The sequence below is a fragment of the Zeugodacus cucurbitae genome, chromosome 6 (assembly GCF_028554725.1).
Source record: "Zeugodacus cucurbitae isolate PBARC_wt_2022May chromosome 6, idZeuCucr1.2, whole genome shotgun sequence".
NCBI classification, from domain to species: Eukaryota; Metazoa; Arthropoda; class Insecta; order Diptera; family Tephritidae; genus Zeugodacus; species Zeugodacus cucurbitae.
In genome coordinates this window covers 69225663-69246835 of record NC_071671.1, presented here as the reverse complement: position 1 = coordinate 69246835, position 21173 = coordinate 69225663, and the positions used below count along the sequence as shown (strand labels likewise).

The window sequence follows — 21173 nt, the reverse complement described above, 5'->3', positions numbered from 1 at the left end:
CATAAAGAAAATTTGCGCCGAGGTTAGTCACGGAGAGCAGAAAAGAGAAGAGAGCTATAAAGCTTTGCTCCAAAATGAAGAGAAAAAAGGAATGCGCTGATTATCGGTCTGTTCAATCTGAAAATGAGTTAACGATCAATTATAGGACTAAGAGAACTTTCCGGTAGGCACCGGTTAATGTAATACCTTAGTTTCAAAGAGGCTACCAAATTTAAAATTATCACACATATCCTTAAAAGTCTTCCGTTTGACATAAAAAAGGATCTTCGAAAAGTTCCGAACGATGTTGATCGATACCCTACATTAACATATGTAACTGTTTTGGAAGGTCTTGTGTGGACTTGGCTTTAATTGGTGTTCGAAATGACTTGTGAAAGGAAAGAACGACAGTTGGATCTTTGTGGACTCGACACAAACGACTTAGACAGCTATATAACTATTCAAAGAGATAAATTTCTCAATGCACGATGGATTGTTATTTATATTTGCCTAAAACTACAAATGAAAAAACACGCATTTGTTTTCATACTAATATAGTTTGTTTATATAGTTGCTAATAAGATAGGTACTTTATTTCTCGTAAAATTTTGTCGTGAAGAAATTAAAATTTCAAATAAAATGAAGATAAAATTCGTTTAGTTACATGTTATATACTTTACACTAAAACAAATTACACAGAAAAGATCTATAATCAGCTTAACTACGTATATTTCATATATATATATGTACATACATGTGTATGTGTGACGCCCTATACCAACAAATTTAGCTTTAAAAGCAGCCTTATTTATAAAAATGAACTCATAATATATGTCAAACCCAACATTAAAATGTCGCAGCTCTGTTCAAAAGATAATATTTGTTTAACTACATTCCATAATATTGCCAATACTCGTATTTTTTATCGTTAGTTGCCAGTCGTATATTGTTTGCACATATGTAGCTAAGCCATAGTTTGGAGTAAAGTAATAACGTTGTTTTGGCCTAATTTCCAATCTCACTAATTTATGGTTGTTATGCTTTTTCAAGCTTTAACGCTAACTTTATAATTCAGTTTATAGTAATACAGCGTAAGATTGCGCTCCTGTCCACTGTTTGCAATACTGTCGCACTTATCAAATACACCGCTTAGCATAGAATAGACTAACAGTTTAAAATGTAAAAAACTAACTCTAAGATTATTGCATCCTCAATGCCGGACGATTCGCCATGCAATGTCGGTATTAAATTGTCGTCCAAAGCGTTCATATAAAGCGGAGGGAGCTTGTTGCCGCGTGTGCCAGCCTCATAGCAGACCTGCAAAGAATTTATAGTAAATGAGTATGTGAGCGATTTTCCAGTATCTTAAGCACTTACATTCTCCTGATGAAGTGTTGCACGCAAAGCCAACTTGCGGCTGCCACTTGCGACGAGCAGATCAAGAAACGGCACCAAAGCCACGCATGCACTGCGCGCTATCTGTCCAGCCATACGCGTGATGTCCATAGAAGTGGCTGCCAAGGCAGACTGCGCAGACGTGTACCACTCGTCGTACTGCACCGAATTGTTTCAATATTTTTTTATTAAAAACTAATTAGAAAATCGTAACTACTCACTTTAAGTATGTAAATATCTGTCAGCCGTATAGCGTAGTTAGCGTTCGCATAGTTAAAGCTATCGTGCACACGCATACTGGAAATGCCCTCCATTGATTTCTCATCAATGGGTGATTTGACGCTGGAAATTAGCAATTCACATGTATACATTTAATGCTTGTGTTTTATTGTAGTTTTCAGTAATTTACCCAACATTAAAGTCCGTATCGTTCTCCACCCATTTGATGCTCACAACCTCGGTTTGCTGGTCATCGGCGTCCACCGGACCGCATATTATTTCCACATCCTTTTGATTTTGTAGCGAATTTCGTATTTCCTCCATTTTACTGGGCAATATTTGCACCATCAAACCATCTTCGACAATGCTACATTTGCCGGAGAGGCCGCTCGTACTTTTTAGCGACTCGTTCAGCACGAAGAAACTAGCGCCAGTGACTTTTTACACATAAAAACAAATTTATACAAAATTAGTAAAATTTAATACAAAATGCGAATTCAACATAACCTTAAATGACACGCTTTATATTGAAATATAAATGCGAGCATTCACTTCGCAACGACTCACCTTTGCGTGGCTGCCCTTGTATGTTGATGGCTTGTGTTGAATATGCATACATTTCGGTGCCCATGTCATTAACGTTTTGCATGCACACCAGATGTCCGTCCGCAGTTTTTGAGAAATTGCCACCGAACGCTAATATATGATCGCTGGCATTTTTAATTGCCTTAATGACGTCCTCCTGTCTATTGCGTGGTATCATTACCGTCGTCTGTCTATCCTCCATATGTATGTACATGCCCTTAATGCAAGGCAATGTGTATGAATAATTGCGGAAGTCCTAAAACAGTTAATCGCACATTTCATAACCCATAAAAAATCAACACATGACCATCTTACTCACCGCTAGGAAATTGATTATAGTCTGGGCTATTTCGGCATAAACCGATTCTCGATTACGTATGGAGATGTGCGGGCAGGGATAGTAGCGATATTGCGCGCCCAATCGCAACATTAAGCGTAATGGAAACACCTTGGCCCAAGGCACTTCATACCGATGTATGAGTATGCCGATCAGGAAGGGCTGCTCCGGCACTAATACATCTTGCAAACACTGAAATGTGGCGCGTATGAAGATGAAGCCACCATAGTCACGCGTTCCCAGAAAATTACTCGCTCTGGGGCTGGTATATGACAGCTCGGCGATGGGATTGCCTAGCTCGGCATCACGATAGATCTCATATAGATGAATGAAGATGTCCTTTGGTAATGGCGCCGCAGTAGCGTCTTTACTGTTCACCGAATTAGACGTTTGCGCTTCGAATTCCAATAGAATAATGAGCTCATCATTGCCGACATGGTGCATACCACATGTGGTGAAATTGATGACGGTGCGGTTCATGCAACATTTGACTGCAGGTGGGAAACGTGAACATTTTCTCGCTCAATTTGGCAAGTGTGTAACTATTTGTACTTACGATTTAATATTTTCACGTCTACAAAGAAGTTCTTTTCCAATGCAAATCTCAGCGTTTCATTACGCAGCCGTGTCACAAGCTCCGGATTGTTCTGCACTTCCTTGAAGTCGAAATCACAGTTGCTTTCGTCTTTGCGCACATAAATTGGTGGCAAAGTGTTGTTGTCTCCCGGTGGAATGAAGCAGCCATTTTCATCGCTGCCGGAAGGTGGCAAACGTTTAGGTCGTGAAACTGCAGTCGCCTCAGCTACCTTACTGTTGTTACTGGAGGTTTTCGTTTTATTTGTTACTGATTTCGTTGATTCTATGGTGAAAGGTGAAAAGCATGTAAGCTCAAGTTCTAACTGTATATTTAGCGTTTCATACTCACCTTTATCGTCGTCTTGCACAGCTGCCATTGTTGCTGCCGCAGCCATTGGTGGTATGGAGCCGCGAAACAATGATGCCACTAAACCAATTGTTGTTGCATCACTGTTGCTGGGTTGCGTGCGCACAGGTGTGGGTGGTTTATTTACTGCGCCGCTGCTGCTTCTTGATTTATCACCCTGCTGATGAGCGCCACGACGCGCATGTTTAGCATCTGCCCACTGATGTTCCATGCTAGCCAAGTCGCTGCCGGGTGCTATGCCATCACTGAACATAACGCTTTTTCGCTTGCGTCCCTTTTTGCCGCCATCACCGCCACCGTTCGATGAATTCGAAGAATAGCTACCTTCCTTTTTGAGCACACCCACTGGCACAATGACAGATGGCGGCTGCACGTTCTGTGCATTCACCTGTCGGTATGGTGGTATGGTGGAACAGTACTCCATCGGATTATTCGGATTGGGTGAACGCACCTGAACATCTGTTTGACTAGACGTTACATTGGTATTTATAGCTGCTGTTGACGTAACGTCATTGTCGACGCCAGGGTTAACCTCACTACCAATAACGCCGCCACCCTGTTGCCTTTGGGTAAGTATAAGAAAGCACTGCAAACAAACGCGTGATTCGGCGGTGCTGCTGAGAAACTCCAACTTGAATTTTTGGGAGCAGCAAACGGAGCAAAGTACTTTGCCACAAGCACGACAGTGGTGTCGCCGTTTAATCATGGTGAATTTGGCGTGACACTGCATGCAACCTGAGGCCATATTATCCGGCACCCAAATTGGAGGCACTTTACCGAGATTCGCGTATGGATCACTATAACCTGTGGCCTCGGCAACTTCGTTAATGGCCCCGATTTCATCTTCTGGGGAAGCGATTGGTGTTGAATTCATATCCCTGATGTTTAGTGCATTCTGATTAGTATTGTCTATGTGCAGCGTTGTATTTTGCGTTGTTTGTGTTCCCGGTGGCGTTTGCCCCGCATTCTCATATAAGTTTGATTGCATTATAGGCAAATTAAGTGAAGTTGGACGCTGTGGTCGTTGGACAGTACCTTCGCCGTAAGCACTCTCATCTGTGCTGCCACTTTCATCGTCTGTCGTTTCCACAGATGTTTTAACTATATAATCCACAGTAGCTGTTGTAACTTCTTCGTCACTGATTCGTTCGCCGCCAATAACGCCTCCCTCTAAGGAACACTCGGAACCAGTGTACGACGATGCAACGGAATTGGATGATGGCGCCATACTTGCATCAACTTGCCCTGCAGCTATAGAATGCGCGCGTAATTCAGAAAACTCAACAGTTGATGCCTGTGAAAAACTGTCCGCGTTAAGACAATCACTACTGGCACATCCCACAGCCACCTCAGCACCATTATTCCCTATTATGCTGGTTTTACCAGCAACATTGATTTCAGATTCGTGACTTGTTTCGTCAGTTTTCGTTGTTGACATTGCTGGGGTTAATGCCTCCACATTTTCGACCGCTTCTGTAATCATAGTTGTTGGCTGAGCCTGAGAAGACGAGTTGCAATCAGTTGAAGCATTTAGCTTAGGCACAGCATCACCGTCGCTGACATCATCGATGTCCATCTCCTGTAACATGCTATCCAGTTCTGTATCGGAGATTTCGTCCATGGTTGAACCAAAGGTAATAGGTTGCTGCAGCGCTTTTATTGGTTGCGGTTTAGGTGGCGGAACATCACATTCGATTTGCTTGTTTTCATTTTTGTTATCAGCTTCTTGAACTGCAGATTCAGTTTTTTGAAAATCATCGGAACCCTGTGCGGCAAACTATAATCATAAATGAAATATATTTAACATATCTAATAATATGCATTATTAATAAAATAGATAATAAAAATAAAATATTTTTTATTTTAACTTGAAAATAAAATTTCGCAACTCACTTCCGTATTTTGAACATTTGCCGCTTCTTTACGCTTCTGGCTTACTAGCGAGTTATTCGTAGTTTCTGACAAATCCTCCAATACGTTTTGCAATACCGAAGAGACAGAAGGTAAATTAAGTTGAGAATTTCCGGTTGTCAATGATATGGATGACAAACCTACAGCTATATCCTCTATGCCGCCGGTACTTTCAGCTTGCTGTGCACTAATCAAATCACTTTCCTTTCCATCATCTACTACCTCTTCATCTGTCATTACACCTGCCTCCTCATCGTCATCGTCATCATCATCTGGCTCAGTAACAATTGGTTGTACAGGCAATAACGCATCTCGTTCTCCATTTGCGCATTCTTCGTCTGGGGTTAGTGGCGCTGAGTGCTCGTCAGTTGTAGAAACAATGCCAGGAGATGGACCTGACGAGAATGTCGATGATGATGAAGTTGTCAAAGAGTCTGACGAAAGTGGGCTGTTATCAGTCACTTCGTTTTCTTCATAACCGATTCTACGAATATGTCTACTATCTTCAGTAAATTTGTGTATGTCGTCACTTGCTTCTTCTTCATCTTCTGCATCAACTACGTACACTTTGTTATGCGCCAATTCTATGCTACTATCACTTCGCGCATCTATTGTTTTCACAACCATATCATTATTTAATGTATTTTCTTTCAATTGTTCTGACTCTATAGTGTCCGAAACCGCTGCATCCGCCAACTCATTTTCATTTGAAATGTTTTCTACGGATGGTTTCGGCGTTGCTACGTCTGATATCAGACGACACTCTTCATCATACCGCTGTGCCGGTGCAGTTTCCAGTGATTCTACATTTTTTTGATAGTCGTCTAAACTGTTAAACACCTGGGAGACACCTACAAATCCACTTTTTTGAGTAGAGGTATTTAAATTAACCACTGCACTTCCATTATCCCCTTTAGATAAATGGTTAGACGATTCGGCAGCATTTTGTGCTATCGTCGTAATCTCAGCGGATTTAGTCCTATTGTGTTCATCTGCGGCCTCCCGCAATTCCAAATTGTCCAAAACTTGGTCTATATCCACTAGATCCATTTCAATGTTAAGGTCGCTGTTGCCATTTAACCTGTGGAATATACATGGTGAGAAAACTTTTGGCGAATAATAAAAAACAAATTATTTGAAGTTGAAAATTTGTTAATTTCAAAGTTATAAAAGATGTTAATCAGTTTTCTAAACTATTTACACATGCATTTGTTTATACATAGAAATATATAACCCAGCTAGAAAACTTAAAAGTAACTATAAATTTATCATTCGGTTTAGTAGCCAACCCGCCTCTTCGATGTAGGCATAGGAAATTAAACACCTATTCCAACCTATAGGTATCTACGTATGTAAACAAAGTCATATTGGATTAGCCTTTTCAAACCCGTGATCAGAATGCAATTTAGACGGTAGGAAAAAAACATTCGCTGCGGATAGCTTTTCTATTATTGCTGCGCGATTCCTTTCTTGATGAATCATCTTTTCGCCGTTTTTCTATTATTTACAATTTTTCCAATACACTCAGCTGTGGAAATTATCAAACATTGCACAGGTCTTTATACAATTTCTTCAATCCTCCAGCGAAGCTTTCACTTTATAGTGGACGGATTTGTTTCACCTTTGTAACGAAATGAATCTTATAAGGATTCTTATTGGCGTTTACATACCCTTCAAATTTTAAAAAGATTTACTTTCAGCTGATGAATTTCGCGTAGCAAATTAATTTCTAAATCTGAATGATATTAAACAAAAAAGTGCACTTGTATCTGCAGATAAAGATCGGGGTTGCAAATTAAAATACTTAAAAATAGTATGGAATAATGCAATTAAATTAAATAGATTAGCTTTAAAATTTTTCTAATAATTTATTTTAATAGTTAAATGCAAAATTAAAGAACTGTAATAGTAAAGTGGTTTTGTTATTTATCCCTCAAATTATTGCTTATTTATTCGTCGATCTACCCATTACACAATTGTAAACGGTATTGATTCGGTTAATCAGCTTAGAACCGTTCTAATTTCAATTGACAGAACTGTCAAGTTATAGATACATTTAGTTTCCAAATTTGGCAACTCTCAATTTGTATCTAGATACTCTGTGCACCCGAAATTTAGTTCACTATTGTGTATATTAGTGATTTTTCGCTCCTGCTGTTTTTCAGTACGCCATTCAAAAATAAGAAAAAATTCATAAATCCAGACTAATCAAGCAGTTTTTTCTAGTGTTAATTTATGCAATTAATGTATTATTCACTCCACGACGTTTTGACTCTTGTAATTAAATTAACCAACATAAACATAGAGGAAATGTGAAGGGTCCCGTATAGACAAGTGCAACAATCTGAGATCTCCAAATGTATTTTCGATTAACTGCAACATGGAACCCAATTGTCCTGCATATGAAGCGCCTGGATTAAATCAAATAATGGGTATAAAATCTTAAATATAGAAATACGTTTCCAATTTAAGACATACAAAACAATCGATAGACAGTATGCAAGTGCAGATGTGGCTTAGCTTAAATGTAAAACGTAGAAAGCAACACAGAAAATATATACCTAAACAGAAATAGAAAATGCGAAAATAGAAATAAAATCTGAACGAAAAAGAAGTTGTAGTACTGTATGGAGCAATAACGTACACATTTCTCCCTCACCTCCCCCACATAAAAATAGAAATAAATAATAATAGATTAGGTATATGCATATGTACGTATATGTGATGGTTAATTGTGGTTGGTGAAAGTCCTTCCGGTACACTGCACAAGATGCTGTTTGCTGGTCATTAGCTTTTATGCCTCTACTGCGGTTCCGCTTTGAAGGTAACTAGGCTAATATTTATATAAACAGAGCAATACCTATGAAATCTGTGGGTGATTTGTTGTTGCAGCATTCTTATAGTACATTATTTTTGCGTGTTTAGCTTCAAAGCAGACACCCCAGAGCGCCAATTTGAACAACAAAAATACAGTGTTGTTGTTTGTGCAATTTCATCGAATTTCTACAATGAATATCCAAATGAAATAAAAATTGAATTGGTACAAATATAATGGTGGTCCCTAAACATGGAGAACCAGATACATATACTGTTAAAAGTTTACTTGAATCATATATCCATCGAAGATGTACATGCTGCGTCATAGAGAATCTTTCCTCATTGGGAAACAATTTCAAATCCACCGAAAAAATCAAAATCAAAACAACAATTTTTAATGATAACAAACATTTTTTTACGTTTTGTTAATAAACCTGTGTATAAATGCTAAATGTGTATGTTTATTTGGTTTTTCGATTGAATGTTTTTAGCCTTGAATAATTATTTTATTTTATTTTTGAATTCTAATGTTTGAATTGCTAATCAAATAACTTAAAGAATAAAAGGGTGTTTCTTCCATTCAAGAAACGATGAGCATTCATAAACGGTATTTTATACATCGGCTCATTGCTTATTTTTAAATTATTATATTTCCAATTTTTCCTTTGGTTGCACTAAATTCCTACTAAAGTTCTCTTACCTTTTTACAGCGGCAAACTCTAAACCGTTTAACATTCGTACACGTTTAGTGCCAAAGATATCTGGAGTCTTTAACAAGTAGTGAGGCGCAACAACCATCACATGAACAAAGAAAATTGTAATATCCTGTAACTTGTAATATGGAAAATTGTAAAAACAACAATCAACCAACGACAACATTGCAGCAGCAACATAAACATCAACATGGAGCTTCTATTTCTGCTGTGAAAATGAGTAGTAATAGCAATTGCGCGACACCAGTTCCTTCAGAGCAGCCACGGGGAAACTTATTTGAATATACACCACCTATTGCCGATGCGGCCACGGATTATGATGATATTAGTAGCAACAAGAGCACGCCCTATTACACGCCTTTGGAATTTATCCATGGTACCTTCGAGTTTCCGTCGCCCACAAAATTGGAACATATGGATGATATAGTTGAGTTGCATTGTTCGTCTCCTCCAGCGGTCGAACAAACCGAAATTGTTTTACAAAGAAAAACTCCTACGCCAACTCATACCGCTACGTCACGTTCTTTGGCAGGAGCTAGGCAACAGTTATCCAGCAGTACATCACCGGTAGTGTCGCGGAAATTAAGGCGATTCTCTCTATACGAAAGAAGATCATGTTCACCACAGCAGCTTTTAATAAAAAACGCGGTGTCAGCTTCAATGGATAGCAGTACGGAATGCGTGACCGCAATGGCAGATAAAGAGAATGCTAAACCTTTGTATAGATCCGGAATGACAATGACGGAGAGGAGAGATCCGCACCTACGTTCAAATAGTGGCAATAGTTCCCCTATTGCCCTATTGGAAACTGATACCGTTTCACCAAAGATACTCGATATTAATTCAGCTGGTGGCAGCAGCAGTAGCACTCGACTGCCCTGTTCCCCAAAGTTGTTGGCATCGTTAAATAATCTGAATTTGACTGGTTCTCCACTTGGTCTCATTAGTTCGGCGGGATATAAAAATGGCAACTACTTTAAATTCCCAGAGATTGATCAAGTGGTGCATGAGCAAACTAGCGCTGATCTATCAACTGAGGATACCTCCGCTTGTGTGTGTGACAATCAACAAACTCGAAACAGCAGACAGCGGAGCAATTGCACCAGCAAAGAACGCCAAAAATCAGTTTCCTCTAATAGTAATTCAAACACAAGTTTCAATAGTAATTGTCAAGAGCAGCAGCAAACTGAGACATCGACAACAACAACGTCCACAAAGCCCAGTGCAATATCTTCAACTGCAGCAGATAGTAAGAAAAATCGCAAGAATAAAAATAATTTGACTATAAAAATTACTGATGTGCCCTGTACTATGATGGGAACAAGCGGCACCGTACCGACTTCTCCATCACCTTCGTCAAAGCCGAAAACACCCACTATTAAAAGCACCAAGGAGAAAGCACTGTCACTTGATTCAGCAGCAAAGGATTCTGAACTAACCATTATAGTTTCATCTGGCGGACGAAACAATTCGCATGCGAGTTGTGATGAGATTGACTCGCAAACGCTTAGGCGTGGCTATCTTCCGATACAACAATTTATGCCACGTAGTGTGAGTGGCGCACGTTTTGAGCGAGTGACTGGTGACCGCACTTTGCGACTACCTTCGGCGGCTGCTAGCAATCGTTCCACTTCATTGTCACAATTGGCACTACTGGGCGATGGTATGATTGCTGCACATGCTCATCTTCAAACTCAATCTCTATGTCCAAGTAGCACTACGTCTTCATTAAAAACACCACTGAGTGGTAGTAGTTTTCCTCGAACACCACGTCGTCGATTACCCGGAGGTGGTAGCGCGAGCAGCAATACGTCTACCGAATGGTTGGCGGCCTATCATCGCAACCGCAACTCTGCCGATGCTTATGCTACCAATGCAAGAGAATCTGAGTTATCCGAACATCCGCAAGTCGATACCGATACCGTGGTCGTACTGCAGGAAGAGACCGACAATGGAGCAAGGACAGGTAATAATAATACTCTCCTGCCAGCGCCTTATGCGCCTGGAGCGGCAACGTTGGCTCTCACACCACATCGTGGAATACACAAGCACAACGCCATGCTACACGCATCAAATACGAATTTAAAAACTCTTCCCGAATTCCTAACATTGGTCGAATTTTCTACAACGACGAATGCATCTAGCGCGCACCAGCCGCATAAACAAAAGTCCATGGAGTTGCCAAGTGCTGCGATACGTCCCAAACCGATATCATCAGCTTCCTCAACTAATTTGTTGCAGCGTCGTGGCTCCAACCACAGTCTAACGCTGAATCTGCACGGTTCGTGCAGTAATTTACTTGGTAATTGCCGCAGCGGCTTAAGTGTATCGAACTATAGTCTTGGCCCCGCTGTTAGTAACTCCACGACAAACCTAAATTCGAAATCAAGTTGCAATATAGATTTGAGCGGTGCGCCTATTATTAATCAGCCACATGCTCACGCTACTCCGACACAAGGTGCCAAACAGAGTCTTTTCCGACGACGCGGCTCCAATCAAAGTCTTACACTAACTAGTCTAACAGCAGCTTCATGTGGAAATCTCAACTCCTACGCCAGTCAACATTCGCTGAACAAGGTTACACGTACCACTTCATTTATCACGCCAACTCAGAACACCACCAGTAATGCTATGACAAAGCGTGGGCTTTTGGAAAGACGCGGCTCCAATCAGAGTCTTACACTGAACATGGGCAGTTCATTTGGGGGAATTGGCACGGAAAGACAAGTGCACGCTAGCAGTAGTCTCTTCTTGGGAGACACATGTGCTGAGGAATCCGATATGAGCGCATTGCATTCGAAGCCTTCCTGTTGCGCACCACCCACACCACATAGGCGTTTCTTCAGTAGCGAAAGTCTGAATCGTGGCTCCACACCCTTTGCAGATTTGAATCAAGCTCACCGACGAAACGCTAAGCAAGTTTGTTTTGGTTCAGTATCGGATCTTAAACCAAGCGCCAGCATGTCGTTGGATTGTGGCGTTAACGGTGTGAGTGGCGCTGGTTCTGGCAGCCAGCAACAGCTGGGCGAGGTGCGACGTGATAGCTTCAATTTTCAGGACAGCACTGTGTGTTCATGTACTGGTGTGCGAAACATTATGACGCGCCCATTGTCCCCGCAGAGTACCAGTGAAGAGTTCAAAATCTACTTGGCCAATATACAGATGCTGCAGAATGCTTCAAATACACTCAACCAACTTGATTTAATTAAGCTGAATTACATTTTCGACAACAGCTACGCGTCACATAACAAAAGCTTAGCCGAACAAGCTGTACCAATGTTAAGTGTACGCGCCAATAAAGAGGCTGAGACACCGCCGGGCATAAGAGTTACTACTTCCGAAGACTGCGAAGTAGCTGAGCGCTATTTGACAGCTGTGCAGTCGGTTCTCACAACGGTGCAACTAGACGATGATGAGCAAAAGCGCATCTTCTGCGATTTGCATAAGGAATTTTGGGATCTGCCATTGAATCATCAAGAGAAGCCGATGGTATTCGGCTCACAGGCCAAGAATCGCTACAAAACAATTTTACCAAATGAAAACTCGCGCGTCTTGCTCGAGAAGGAGGGCAAACAGCTTGCTGAATTGGCCGAAGATATTCGGGAAGAACATGCTGACCTAGCCGAACACATATCACGGCAACTACACATATCCGACGAAGTTCCATATATCAATGCAAATTACATAAAGGTTAGTTTCTGCAATTTATACTTGTTTCCATATTATTAAAGTTTTTATCACGCAGGGTCCGGACTACACATCCAAATGTTATGTGGCCACTCAGGGGCCCTTGCCGAACACGATATTCGAATTCTGGCTAATGGTATACCAGAATACTCGTCGATATTTTCAAACCACCGATAATAAGGCGGGCACGATACAATATTATCAAAAAGTCATAATGCTCACGAATTTCGCCGAAAATAATAGACAAAAATGTGCCGTCTATTTTCCCATTGAACTGAACGAAATATTCATAACGACCAGCTGGCAAGAGGTTGTTACACCAACTGCAGCCGCAGTGGACTTTTTCAACGCTTATTTGTTGCCAAACGAAAGCACACCCCCGCCGCTAAATTTGGCTGATACAGAGCCTGAACCCCACATTGGTATCGAATACTACCAGGCCGAGGTTAGCGAGGAACTGCAACCGTTGCTCCCACCGACGCGTGGCAATTACTTCGTTATCAAAAACATTGGCATCGTACGTAAGAACGGATTCTCGATACGTAAACTGGTCATTTTGTATTGCATCAATATCGGCACAAATACCGAGCAGTCTAATGCTGGCCAGCGCAACACTATCTTGCTAATCAATCGTTTGTACTGTTACCATTATTGGTATCCCGATTGGCCCGATCACCGCTCGCCGCGCGACATCAATACGCTGCTTGACATTTGTTTGCATATACTTAATCTGGGCAAATGTGAGTCTGAGTTTGATTCATTCGAAATTGACGACGATGACGATGACGACGTTATTTCGGTGCTTCCACCGCAGTCAACACATGCTACGCACATTGCGGTGCAATCAGTAGATTTGTATCAACAGGATATATTCAATGCCATGCAGCCACTGCCAGTCATACACTGCTCTGCGGGCATCGGACGTACTGGGTGTCTGACAGCCATTTTAAATGCTGTACGCCAGCTACGACAATCATTCGCCTATTCGTTAACTACAATGGCGGCAGAGGCTCGCAAAAAGCAGGAAATCAGCGCTGGCGCTGGCGGCGAGCTTGTCGCACAAACGCTACTCAGCCCTGTTGATTTCGTATTGCCTGCCCGGTACGTAACTGAAGCGCAGCGCGCTATTACAATCCAGAACGGGGCAATCGACACAGAAAGCAGTTTCACACGCAATACACTCTACTACATCAACTACATACTGCGACGTAGAAAGCAGCAACAAAGTGACGAAGATGAAGACAAGCATACAAAAGGTGAGGGGGAGGAATTAACAACTGATGCGGAAACATTACCTTGGCCACTGCCAGCTATAAACGAGCTGCCGAAAATCCCCGACATTTTTGTCGATTTGCTGGGCATTGTCTGCAACCTACGTCTGCAACGCGGTGGTATGGTGCAAAACTCAGAGCAGTATGAATTAATACATCGCGCTATCTGTCTATATTTGAAGCGTACATTTGCGTTGAAGCGTTTCTAAGCTCAAAATCGTAAGATACAAAATAATGTTTAGCAATAACTTTGCAGAGGTATAGCAGGTTTAACTTTACGTAGTAAGTAATTAGCTCAAACGAGTATCGAATAGCATGCTACAGCTGTTGACTGTTAGCAAATGCACTTAACGTAATTAATTAATTATTAGTTTTGATACGCGAGTGCAGCTCTGTTGAAGACGGAGTTTTATAGTTTTTCGTTCTAATATTTATTTTTACTACATGTAAGCTCATTCTTCGATTATTACTTTAAATAAGTTTTCAGTTCGTTGATTTAATCAAATGAATTAGTTCGAAACCAGTTAGGTGCGATATGTGCGTGAGAAGCGAAATTGCAACAGTCCGAAAAGCAATCTTCTGAAGCGAGAAGAATTCAATTTAAAAATATTAAGTTTTTTAATATTATTTTTTTTTGTAAATAACGTTTTTAGTTTGACATATAATGAAGCTTGCTTGAAAGCTGTGTCTAAACACCAAAACCCGATTTGAAAATCAAAAGAGTTTATAAATCCGTTTATATAAATTAGAAATTGCAAGTATTTTAAGCATAGTTTAAAGAATAGATATCTTCAACATTCACTTTAGAGAATCGGCTTAACTGCAGCACATTGATGCGACTAATTTTGTTTGCTTTTACGCAAATGTACGTGAAAATGTGGGCGCGCGGATCACTTGGAATGTCTGGAAAGCGTAGGGTAACAAACCATAACAACAAAAACAAAAAAAAAAAATAAAAAATTGAACAAGAAAATTTCTAATATTATTAAATGTAATTGTTGTTAGTATAAATGTATGTATGTATGAATTGTACGCATAGTAGATAAATGAAACTCGAAACTAGTGAATAATAATTTTTGCAATTTTCAATTTGCATATGTATGTATATATGTATTCGTGTATGTGTATGTTGTAAAATATAGGTTTTTGTACGCGTTTGGTTTATACGCTTTAAAATATAAATACAATCCAATTCGACTCGTTGCGATGCAATTCGAAACACGACGATGACTCCAAAAAATAATTTTAAATGAATTACTGCAATTAAATTCTATTTGAAATAATATGTAGTAAATCAATCAAAGCCAAATACAGAATGATACACATAAAATTTAAATTAAAATAATATATATAATTATTTAAAATATATGGAATTAAATTTAAAAAATGTAGCTGTAAGTTATATACACTTTTTTGTGCTCCAATTACTTTTCACATGACGATTTTTAAACGTCCGTTACACTAAATTGTACACCTCGGCAGCAAAATTTCTAGGTTAATTGTTTCATAAGAAATCGATTATTTCCCCTAAACAATAAATTAAGTTTCGATAATTTGTATTTTATAAGCAAAAAGATTTTTTTTAAATAGTGTCTAAGCGAATGGACTAGTCAAATAAATGAATAAATATTTAATTAGAAAATATATGTACATGATCGTTTAAAAGTACAAAAGTATGCACAAATTTCTTCTTTATTTACATTTTTAAAAGCTAAACAATCATTGCTTAAGTCAAATATACATATTATTTACACTTATTTAGGTCGGTAAGTATAACTAATTAATTTAGTCTTCCATGAACGTAACCTAGCTGCTCTATATACTCATAATCCAAATTCCCTTCGAGACCAATTTCTTTTAATCAACATATATTATTTAATTTGCTAGATACATTTAATAAACCATTCCTAATGACAATTGAGAAGACGCGTATGTACATAACAGTAATTGAATTAATCTCAAAATTATTTTAAATTAAAATCTATAGATTGCTTATTAATTTGAGCTATAAATTACCATTAATTAATCTAAATTTAATGTAATCTCATAGTTTAGCACTCAGTCGTGAGTAATCCAATGGTGGATAGTTTCGATAAATTTCTTTCCAGAATTCCATGCGATCTTTATCTGGATCACGATCCATTCTACATTCTTCATCAATAAGCAAACAATCCATGCTGCGGTCTTCCTCATCTTCACTATTCACTCTATTAACGGGGGTCCACACACAGCCCAAATCTTTTGTGATTTCATTTCCTGCTGGAGTAGGGTTACCATGGCAGGCAAAGTTAGTCCACATGGCACTCAGACGTTTAATATGACGTCTATCCTTCTCTGCGAATTTCATTGGATTAATACCGGGCGTTTGGAATAGGTAATGCAATTCGTCAGCATGACAGGCGCCAGGTATATATTCCAACTGCAATTGTCTTTTAAATAGATCACGACCACCTGTATAATCGTAACGGTAAAAATAGAGCGGTGAGCCCGTTTTATATTTCATTTGATATTTCACAGCCAGCTGCAAATCAACCATAAAGTGATAGTCTGACAGCAAGTTCGTCATGGCATCTAAACGCTCATGTGTGATTTCGTGACCATTAAAATAGAAATCGCGCATTTTTTGTGCCAGAAATTGAATATCTGGATGATCAGTAGCGAGTGGTATATTTCGTGGCACAAAACGTGCCAGGTCGTTATTTATTTCTTCCATTTTGCGCACCGCATTTATCAGCAGGAGAATGCCCTCAGCCGAGTTGTAACCCATTATCATGGGCATGGCCTGTGTCTCTTTACGTTGCAAAAGTTCCAAAACAGGTGTGCTAATGAAGCTATCTGTACTACTCGCGTCTTCAATAACTGGATGAAAGGTGAAAGGCAATCCGCGGCGACGTTCATCTGACGATAGTACAGGCAACGTGTTACTAAGCACTTGCCTTGGTTTCACTGTATCATTTGACTGTAAGAAGTTAAGCATAACTCGCGTGTCTCGCGATTGGCAGCCGAGCAATTCACAGAAACGGCGAACTCTTCGCGCTGGATCATTTTGGAATACCCACTCCATATTGGCAGATCCACTTTGCATGATAGCCTTGTGAAATAGTTTGTGTGCGTGGGAAGCTAATGTATGTAAATGAACTGACGCAGCTCCCGCGCTTTCTCCGAATAAGGTAACATTATTTGGATCACCATTAAATTGAGCAATATTATCGTGCACCCATTGCAAAGCCAGACGCTATAAATGGTTGTATGGTGGAATTTATTAGATAAAATTGCATTTTAATCCAATATATTAAATATATACCTGATCCTTTAAGCCAGCATTCCCCCAGATACCTTCTTCTGGAAGGCACAAAAATCCCCATGCGCCTAAACGATAATTTAATGTCACTACAATAACATCTTCGGAAATTAAACTTAACGGCAACGTGCTAAAATAGTAATAAATAGTGGAATAGAATATCACTGTTATTGTGATTCGAAAAATGTACGTACCCATTGCTAGAACCAAAGAAGAACCCTCCGCCGTGTATCCACACCATAACTGGAAGCGGGCCAGTAGTGGAAGGTTTAGTTGGCGCATATACATTTAGGTGGAGACAGTCCTCTGAACCCAATATATTGTCTGTCAAGGGTTCTCGCTGGTGACAAGGACCTCTTTCGCGTGTACAATCTAAAATAGGGGTTTCAAAAGATTCCAGTGGCACAGGAGACTGAAATATGTTTGGATAAGAGTTATGTTAGACACACAAACTTTTTAGTTAATCCTTTATTTACTCTGAATCGTAGTTCTCCGAATGGTGGCACTGCATATGGTACGCCCTGAAAGCTATGGTATGGCTCCCCATTTGGTAAACGACCTTCTCGACCCTCGACAACACCTTGACGCACTTGTACTTTGACCCGTGATGATGGCTGTTGATATAACAAAGATTATAATCTTAGAGTATATAAATCATTTTACAACAATTACAATGTACCATTAAGCTGAAGTATCTTAGAACACTCTGTCGCGGTTGGCAGATTCGCGAAAATCTCGATAGCATCGCGAAATGACCACAAAGCAAGTTACAGTGGCAAACTTTTAACAATACAACGAACACTTGCCAAGTGCTAAGGCAGTGCAGTTTAATAAAACCTGATTTATTTAATATTTGTTATCTATTATAAATAAATATAGATCACTGCTTTTCCCACGCTTGTTTCACCCGATGAATTATCTGACACTGATAACAGCAAAATGAACCCGCTAGGTATAGTCATAAACTTTATATTCACAAAAAATTTCTTAGTGGGTCACTATTTCATTTGGGAAGACATATTTTGAAAATACGACCAAAACGAGTATTATTCAAATATATGCTTAAAAATTACGAGGGATAACTAATTAATATAATGTTTATTAATTTATTCACTTACGATGAATAATTTTTATATTTTATGATCCAACAACAATTATTGAAGTCTTTACTAATAATATAATTTTCATATCTGGCATCCTAGTACAATATGTTGTGAATGCGTAATTCTAAGAAGAAGAAATTTTATTTGTTTTGCCATTTTCATTAAAATATATTTTAGAATTTATATACTAGAATAGCAAAGAACAAATTGTCTGCCAATGGGTTCACTATTTTCCAAAAGTAAAAAGCAAAGCCGTGTTACCGAACACGACAAGGCTGTGCTGGTAAGCTTTAAAATCAAAAGATTTCGCTAATCTCCCACCACTCTGGACTAAATTTTCTTTGTTTTTCGCCTTTAGAGATTGAAGCAGCAACGAGATAAGCTGAAACAGTATCAAAAACGTATTGAATTACAGCTTGAGAAGGATAGAGAGTTAGCTAGAAAATGTCTTCAAACAGGACGACGGGAGTAAGAATAAATAAATAAGATACCTCGTTAATTTAATATTAATTTAAATTGTGATTTTAGTCGGGCTAAATTATTACTCAGGAAGAAAAAATTCCAAGAAACCCAACTCAGCAATGCGGATAAGCAATTGGAAAATTTGGAAAAAATGACTGCTGATTTGGAGTTTGCACAGGTCGAATTGCAAGTGATCGAAGGCTTGAAGCAGGGTAATGCAGCACTTAAAAAGGTGCATGATCTAATGGATATTAATGAGATAGAAAAGATCATGGACGAAACAAGAGAAGGAGTGGAAAAGCAACAAGAAATAGATGCCATATTGTCGGGAGCACTCAGCGAGGAAGACGAAGAAAATGTGTTAGCTGAATTGGACGCCTTAGCTGCGGAAGATACCACTAATAAATTACCTGAGGTGCCATCTGAAGAATTACCAGAGCCGGAGCCAAATGCGCTGGAGGAAGATAATACTGTCATTGCTGATGATGCGCCAAAAAAGAAGCGAAAGAACCTATCAGAGCAGGATAAAGTGCTTGTGGAAGCGTAAACGTGAACAAGTAAATACGTACCTCTACATTTTCGTATTCAATTAGACTTCGGTTACACCGTCTATACATATTTGTTTTTGTTTGCTTTATTCTTTTAACTAATACTAAGTCACTTAGTTTAAATATGCATAAAAAGTTTTATAAATAAATTTATATTACGAAAGATACAAACATTTAATTGAATAGCTTTAAATGGTAAGTAATATAGTTATTTGTTGGATGGACTTTTGATTTATGGTTCAGAATGTATATAGCTTTTTGTTTGATTTTATACATCAAACTAATACTAAGTCACTTAGTAAAAATGCATAAATAGTTGTATAAATAAATTAAAATACGAAAAATACAAATATATAATTGAATACTTTTGAATGTTAGGAAAGTACAATAATTATAGGTTGAGCTTATGAGTAAAGGCTCAAAAGGCATTCGATATCTAGTTATATGTATAATATGTTCATATAAATATTAATAATTTGCCATTCTCCAGTCAAGTAAATAAAACATAAAATTAATTAATATTACCGGACAAACATAAATTGAGATTACTCGTAATCCTATACATTTGGATAAACTTTTACATTGTTGACATACGGGCAAAGGTCATAATCTGTTCATGGTTCGAAGGTGTCTCTGGAGTAATTCTAACGCGTTGCCACGATTTTGTTTCGCTTGATTTCCGAATGGCATCCAGTACTGCTTGTACATATAGTCCATCTTCAAACGTAGCTGCGGCTTGTACAGGTTCCTTCACCCAAGATGCATCTTTGTTAGCAAAAGCTTCCTTCAGTGCTCCAACCATTTTGCATAAACCCTTTATATAGGGACGTGGCAACAAGGATTCTGAGGTGGCAAAGTGCAAATCTTGCACATCTACATAAATTGCTTCTTCTTTCATTTGTGGTGGATCAGCTTTATGTTTAAATACAAATAAGTCCCCACCGCGCACAACTAAATGACCTTTACTGCCACAAATCAACACCTCCTGAGAGAATGACTTTGCGGGTACCGTATGACTATGCAACGAGGCAGTAACCAGTGCACCCCCTCCAGCCAATTCCATTTGGAATGTACAAAAATCTGGTGCTGAAATTTGTCGTATACCATTAACAGCCGCTGTTGTTTTCGTGTATGAACGCACGACTCCATGTACCCGCACTGCATGTTGTGGCAGTAGATAGCTTACCAGATCAATAACATGGCTGCCTACCAAATTCAAAGCTCCGCCACCCATTGCCGCATCACACATCCAATCAAATTTCTCCGGAAATAATGTGCCCAATTGTACGCGTATATCCACCAAAGAAATTTGGTTTATAGGCCCTATAAGTCCTTCTTGCAGACATCGTTTCATATGTGTAAATGCAGGCAGAAACCGTAGTGAATAATTAACCAGTGTTATCAGCCGAGGATAGTACTGTGATGCATGTACCATTTTCAAAGCATCCGCTTGATGTAGTCCCATTGGCCGATCACAGACCACATGCTTTCCAATACCTAACGCTTTCTTTGATATCTCTGCATGCTGAAAAGGTTGACACACAATAAATACCAAGTCTACATCTTTACGTAGGAGTACATCATCGATTTTGTTGGTAAAAAACGAAATCTTTTGCGATTGGGCTACCGCCTCGGCTTCTTTTAAAGGTCCCCATATCGCCTTTATATCAAAACCTTTTTCACGTAACAGTGGTACTAGAACCTTTGTAATAGCACCAGTACCAAAAATTCCAACACCGGGCAACATTTTTAACTTATTTTTAGGAACGAATTAGTCGGCGCGGTCAAAACGTATATATTTTTTATATACAAATAGTGGAATAATAAATAACAGCAACTAAATAACAGCTGTTTTATCAGTTCCTGTTATTTGTGTATTTGATATGCGGTTCACAATAAATC

The 21173-nt window shown here is 39.1% G+C and overlaps 5 protein-coding genes across 5 annotated transcripts; 2 read left to right on the top strand and 3 right to left on the bottom strand.

Annotated features, from left to right (window-relative positions):
- Positions 1-516: 516 nt before the first annotated feature.
- LOC105221192 (zinc finger FYVE domain-containing protein 9) lies at positions 517-7197 on the bottom strand. Its single transcript, XM_011197949.3, has 10 exons — positions 7040-7197; positions 5352-6450; positions 3441-5235; positions 3072-3374; positions 2498-3006; positions 2161-2434; positions 1784-2030; positions 1596-1716; positions 1357-1533; positions 517-1296 (listed from the first exon to the last, which is right to left on the bottom strand). Exons 2-10 carry the CDS (start codon positions 6417-6419, stop codon positions 1144-1146), a joined length of 4647 nt encoding a protein of 1548 aa, XP_011196251.1. The 5' UTR covers positions 6420-6450; positions 7040-7197; the 3' UTR covers positions 517-1143.
- Positions 7198-7457: 260 nt separating this feature from the next.
- Positions 7458-15814, top strand: LOC105221191 (uncharacterized). The gene is made up of 3 exons (XM_011197947.3): positions 7458-7801; positions 8897-12589; positions 12645-15814. The coding sequence occupies exons 2-3, from the start codon at positions 9026-9028 to the stop codon at positions 14064-14066; spliced, it is 4986 nt and encodes a 1661-aa protein (XP_011196249.1). The 5' UTR covers positions 7458-7801; positions 8897-9025; the 3' UTR covers positions 14067-15814.
- Positions 15506-18102, bottom strand: Ptpn7_0 (acetylcholinesterase). Its single transcript, XM_011197946.3, has 5 exons — positions 17838-18102; positions 17635-17772; positions 17353-17570; positions 17162-17288; positions 15506-17092 (listed from the first exon to the last, which is right to left on the bottom strand). Exons 1-5 carry the CDS (start codon positions 17901-17903, stop codon positions 15902-15904), a joined length of 1740 nt encoding a protein of 579 aa, XP_011196248.1. The 5' UTR covers positions 17904-18102; the 3' UTR covers positions 15506-15901.
- A 261-nt stretch (positions 18103-18363) lies between these two features.
- LOC105221189 (charged multivesicular body protein 6-A) lies at positions 18364-19434 on the top strand. The gene is made up of 3 exons (XM_011197945.3): positions 18364-18544; positions 18620-18729; positions 18790-19434. The coding sequence occupies exons 1-3, from the start codon at positions 18479-18481 to the stop codon at positions 19268-19270; spliced, it is 657 nt and encodes a 218-aa protein (XP_011196247.1). The 5' UTR covers positions 18364-18478; the 3' UTR covers positions 19271-19434.
- Positions 19435-19584: 150 nt separating this feature from the next.
- On the bottom strand, positions 19585-21116 carry LOC105221188 (glucose-fructose oxidoreductase domain-containing protein 1). Its single transcript, XM_011197943.3, has one exon. The coding sequence runs from the start codon at positions 21016-21018 to the stop codon at positions 19849-19851; it is 1170 nt and encodes a 389-aa protein (XP_011196245.1). The 5' UTR covers positions 21019-21116; the 3' UTR covers positions 19585-19848.
- Between the last annotated feature and the right edge of the window lie 57 nt (positions 21117-21173).

Coding starts and splice junctions, on each gene's coding strand:
- LOC105221189 (XM_011197945.3), top strand. CDS start 18,479: ATGGGTTCACTATTTTCCAAAAGTAAAAAGCAAAGCCGTGTTACCGAA. Junction 18,545..18,619: donor AACACGACAAGGCTGTGCTG/GTAAGCTTTAAA, acceptor TTTCGCCTTTAG/AGATTGAAGCAGCAACGAGA. Junction 18,730..18,789: donor CTTCAAACAGGACGACGGGA/GTAAGAATAAAT, acceptor TTGTGATTTTAG/TCGGGCTAAATTATTACTCA.
- Ptpn7_0 (XM_011197946.3), bottom strand. CDS start 17,903: ATGCTATCGAGATTTTCGCGAATCTGCCAACCGCGACAGAGTGTTCTA. Junction 17,773..17,837: donor TAAGATACTTCAGCTTAATG/GTACATTGTAAT, acceptor TTATATCAACAG/CCATCATCACGGGTCAAAGT. Junction 17,093..17,161: donor ATGCTGGCTTAAAGGATCAG/GTATATATTTAA, acceptor AACCATTTATAG/CGTCTGGCTTTGCAATGGGT.
- LOC105221192 (XM_011197949.3), bottom strand. CDS start 6,419: ATGGATCTAGTGGATATAGACCAAGTTTTGGACAATTTGGAATTGCGG. Junction 3,007..3,071: donor AGACGTGAAAATATTAAATC/GTAAGTACAAAT, acceptor TCCCACCTGCAG/TCAAATGTTGCATGAACCGC. Junction 1,534..1,595: donor CAGATATTTACATACTTAAA/GTGAGTAGTTAC, acceptor AATTCGGTGCAG/TACGACGAGTGGTACACGTC.
- LOC105221188 (XM_011197943.3), bottom strand. CDS start 21,018: ATGTTGCCCGGTGTTGGAATTTTTGGTACTGGTGCTATTACAAAGGTT.
- LOC105221191 (XM_011197947.3), top strand. CDS start 9,026: ATGGAAAATTGTAAAAACAACAATCAACCAACGACAACATTGCAGCAG. Junction 12,590..12,644: donor TCAATGCAAATTACATAAAG/GTTAGTTTCTGC, acceptor TTTATCACGCAG/GGTCCGGACTACACATCCAA.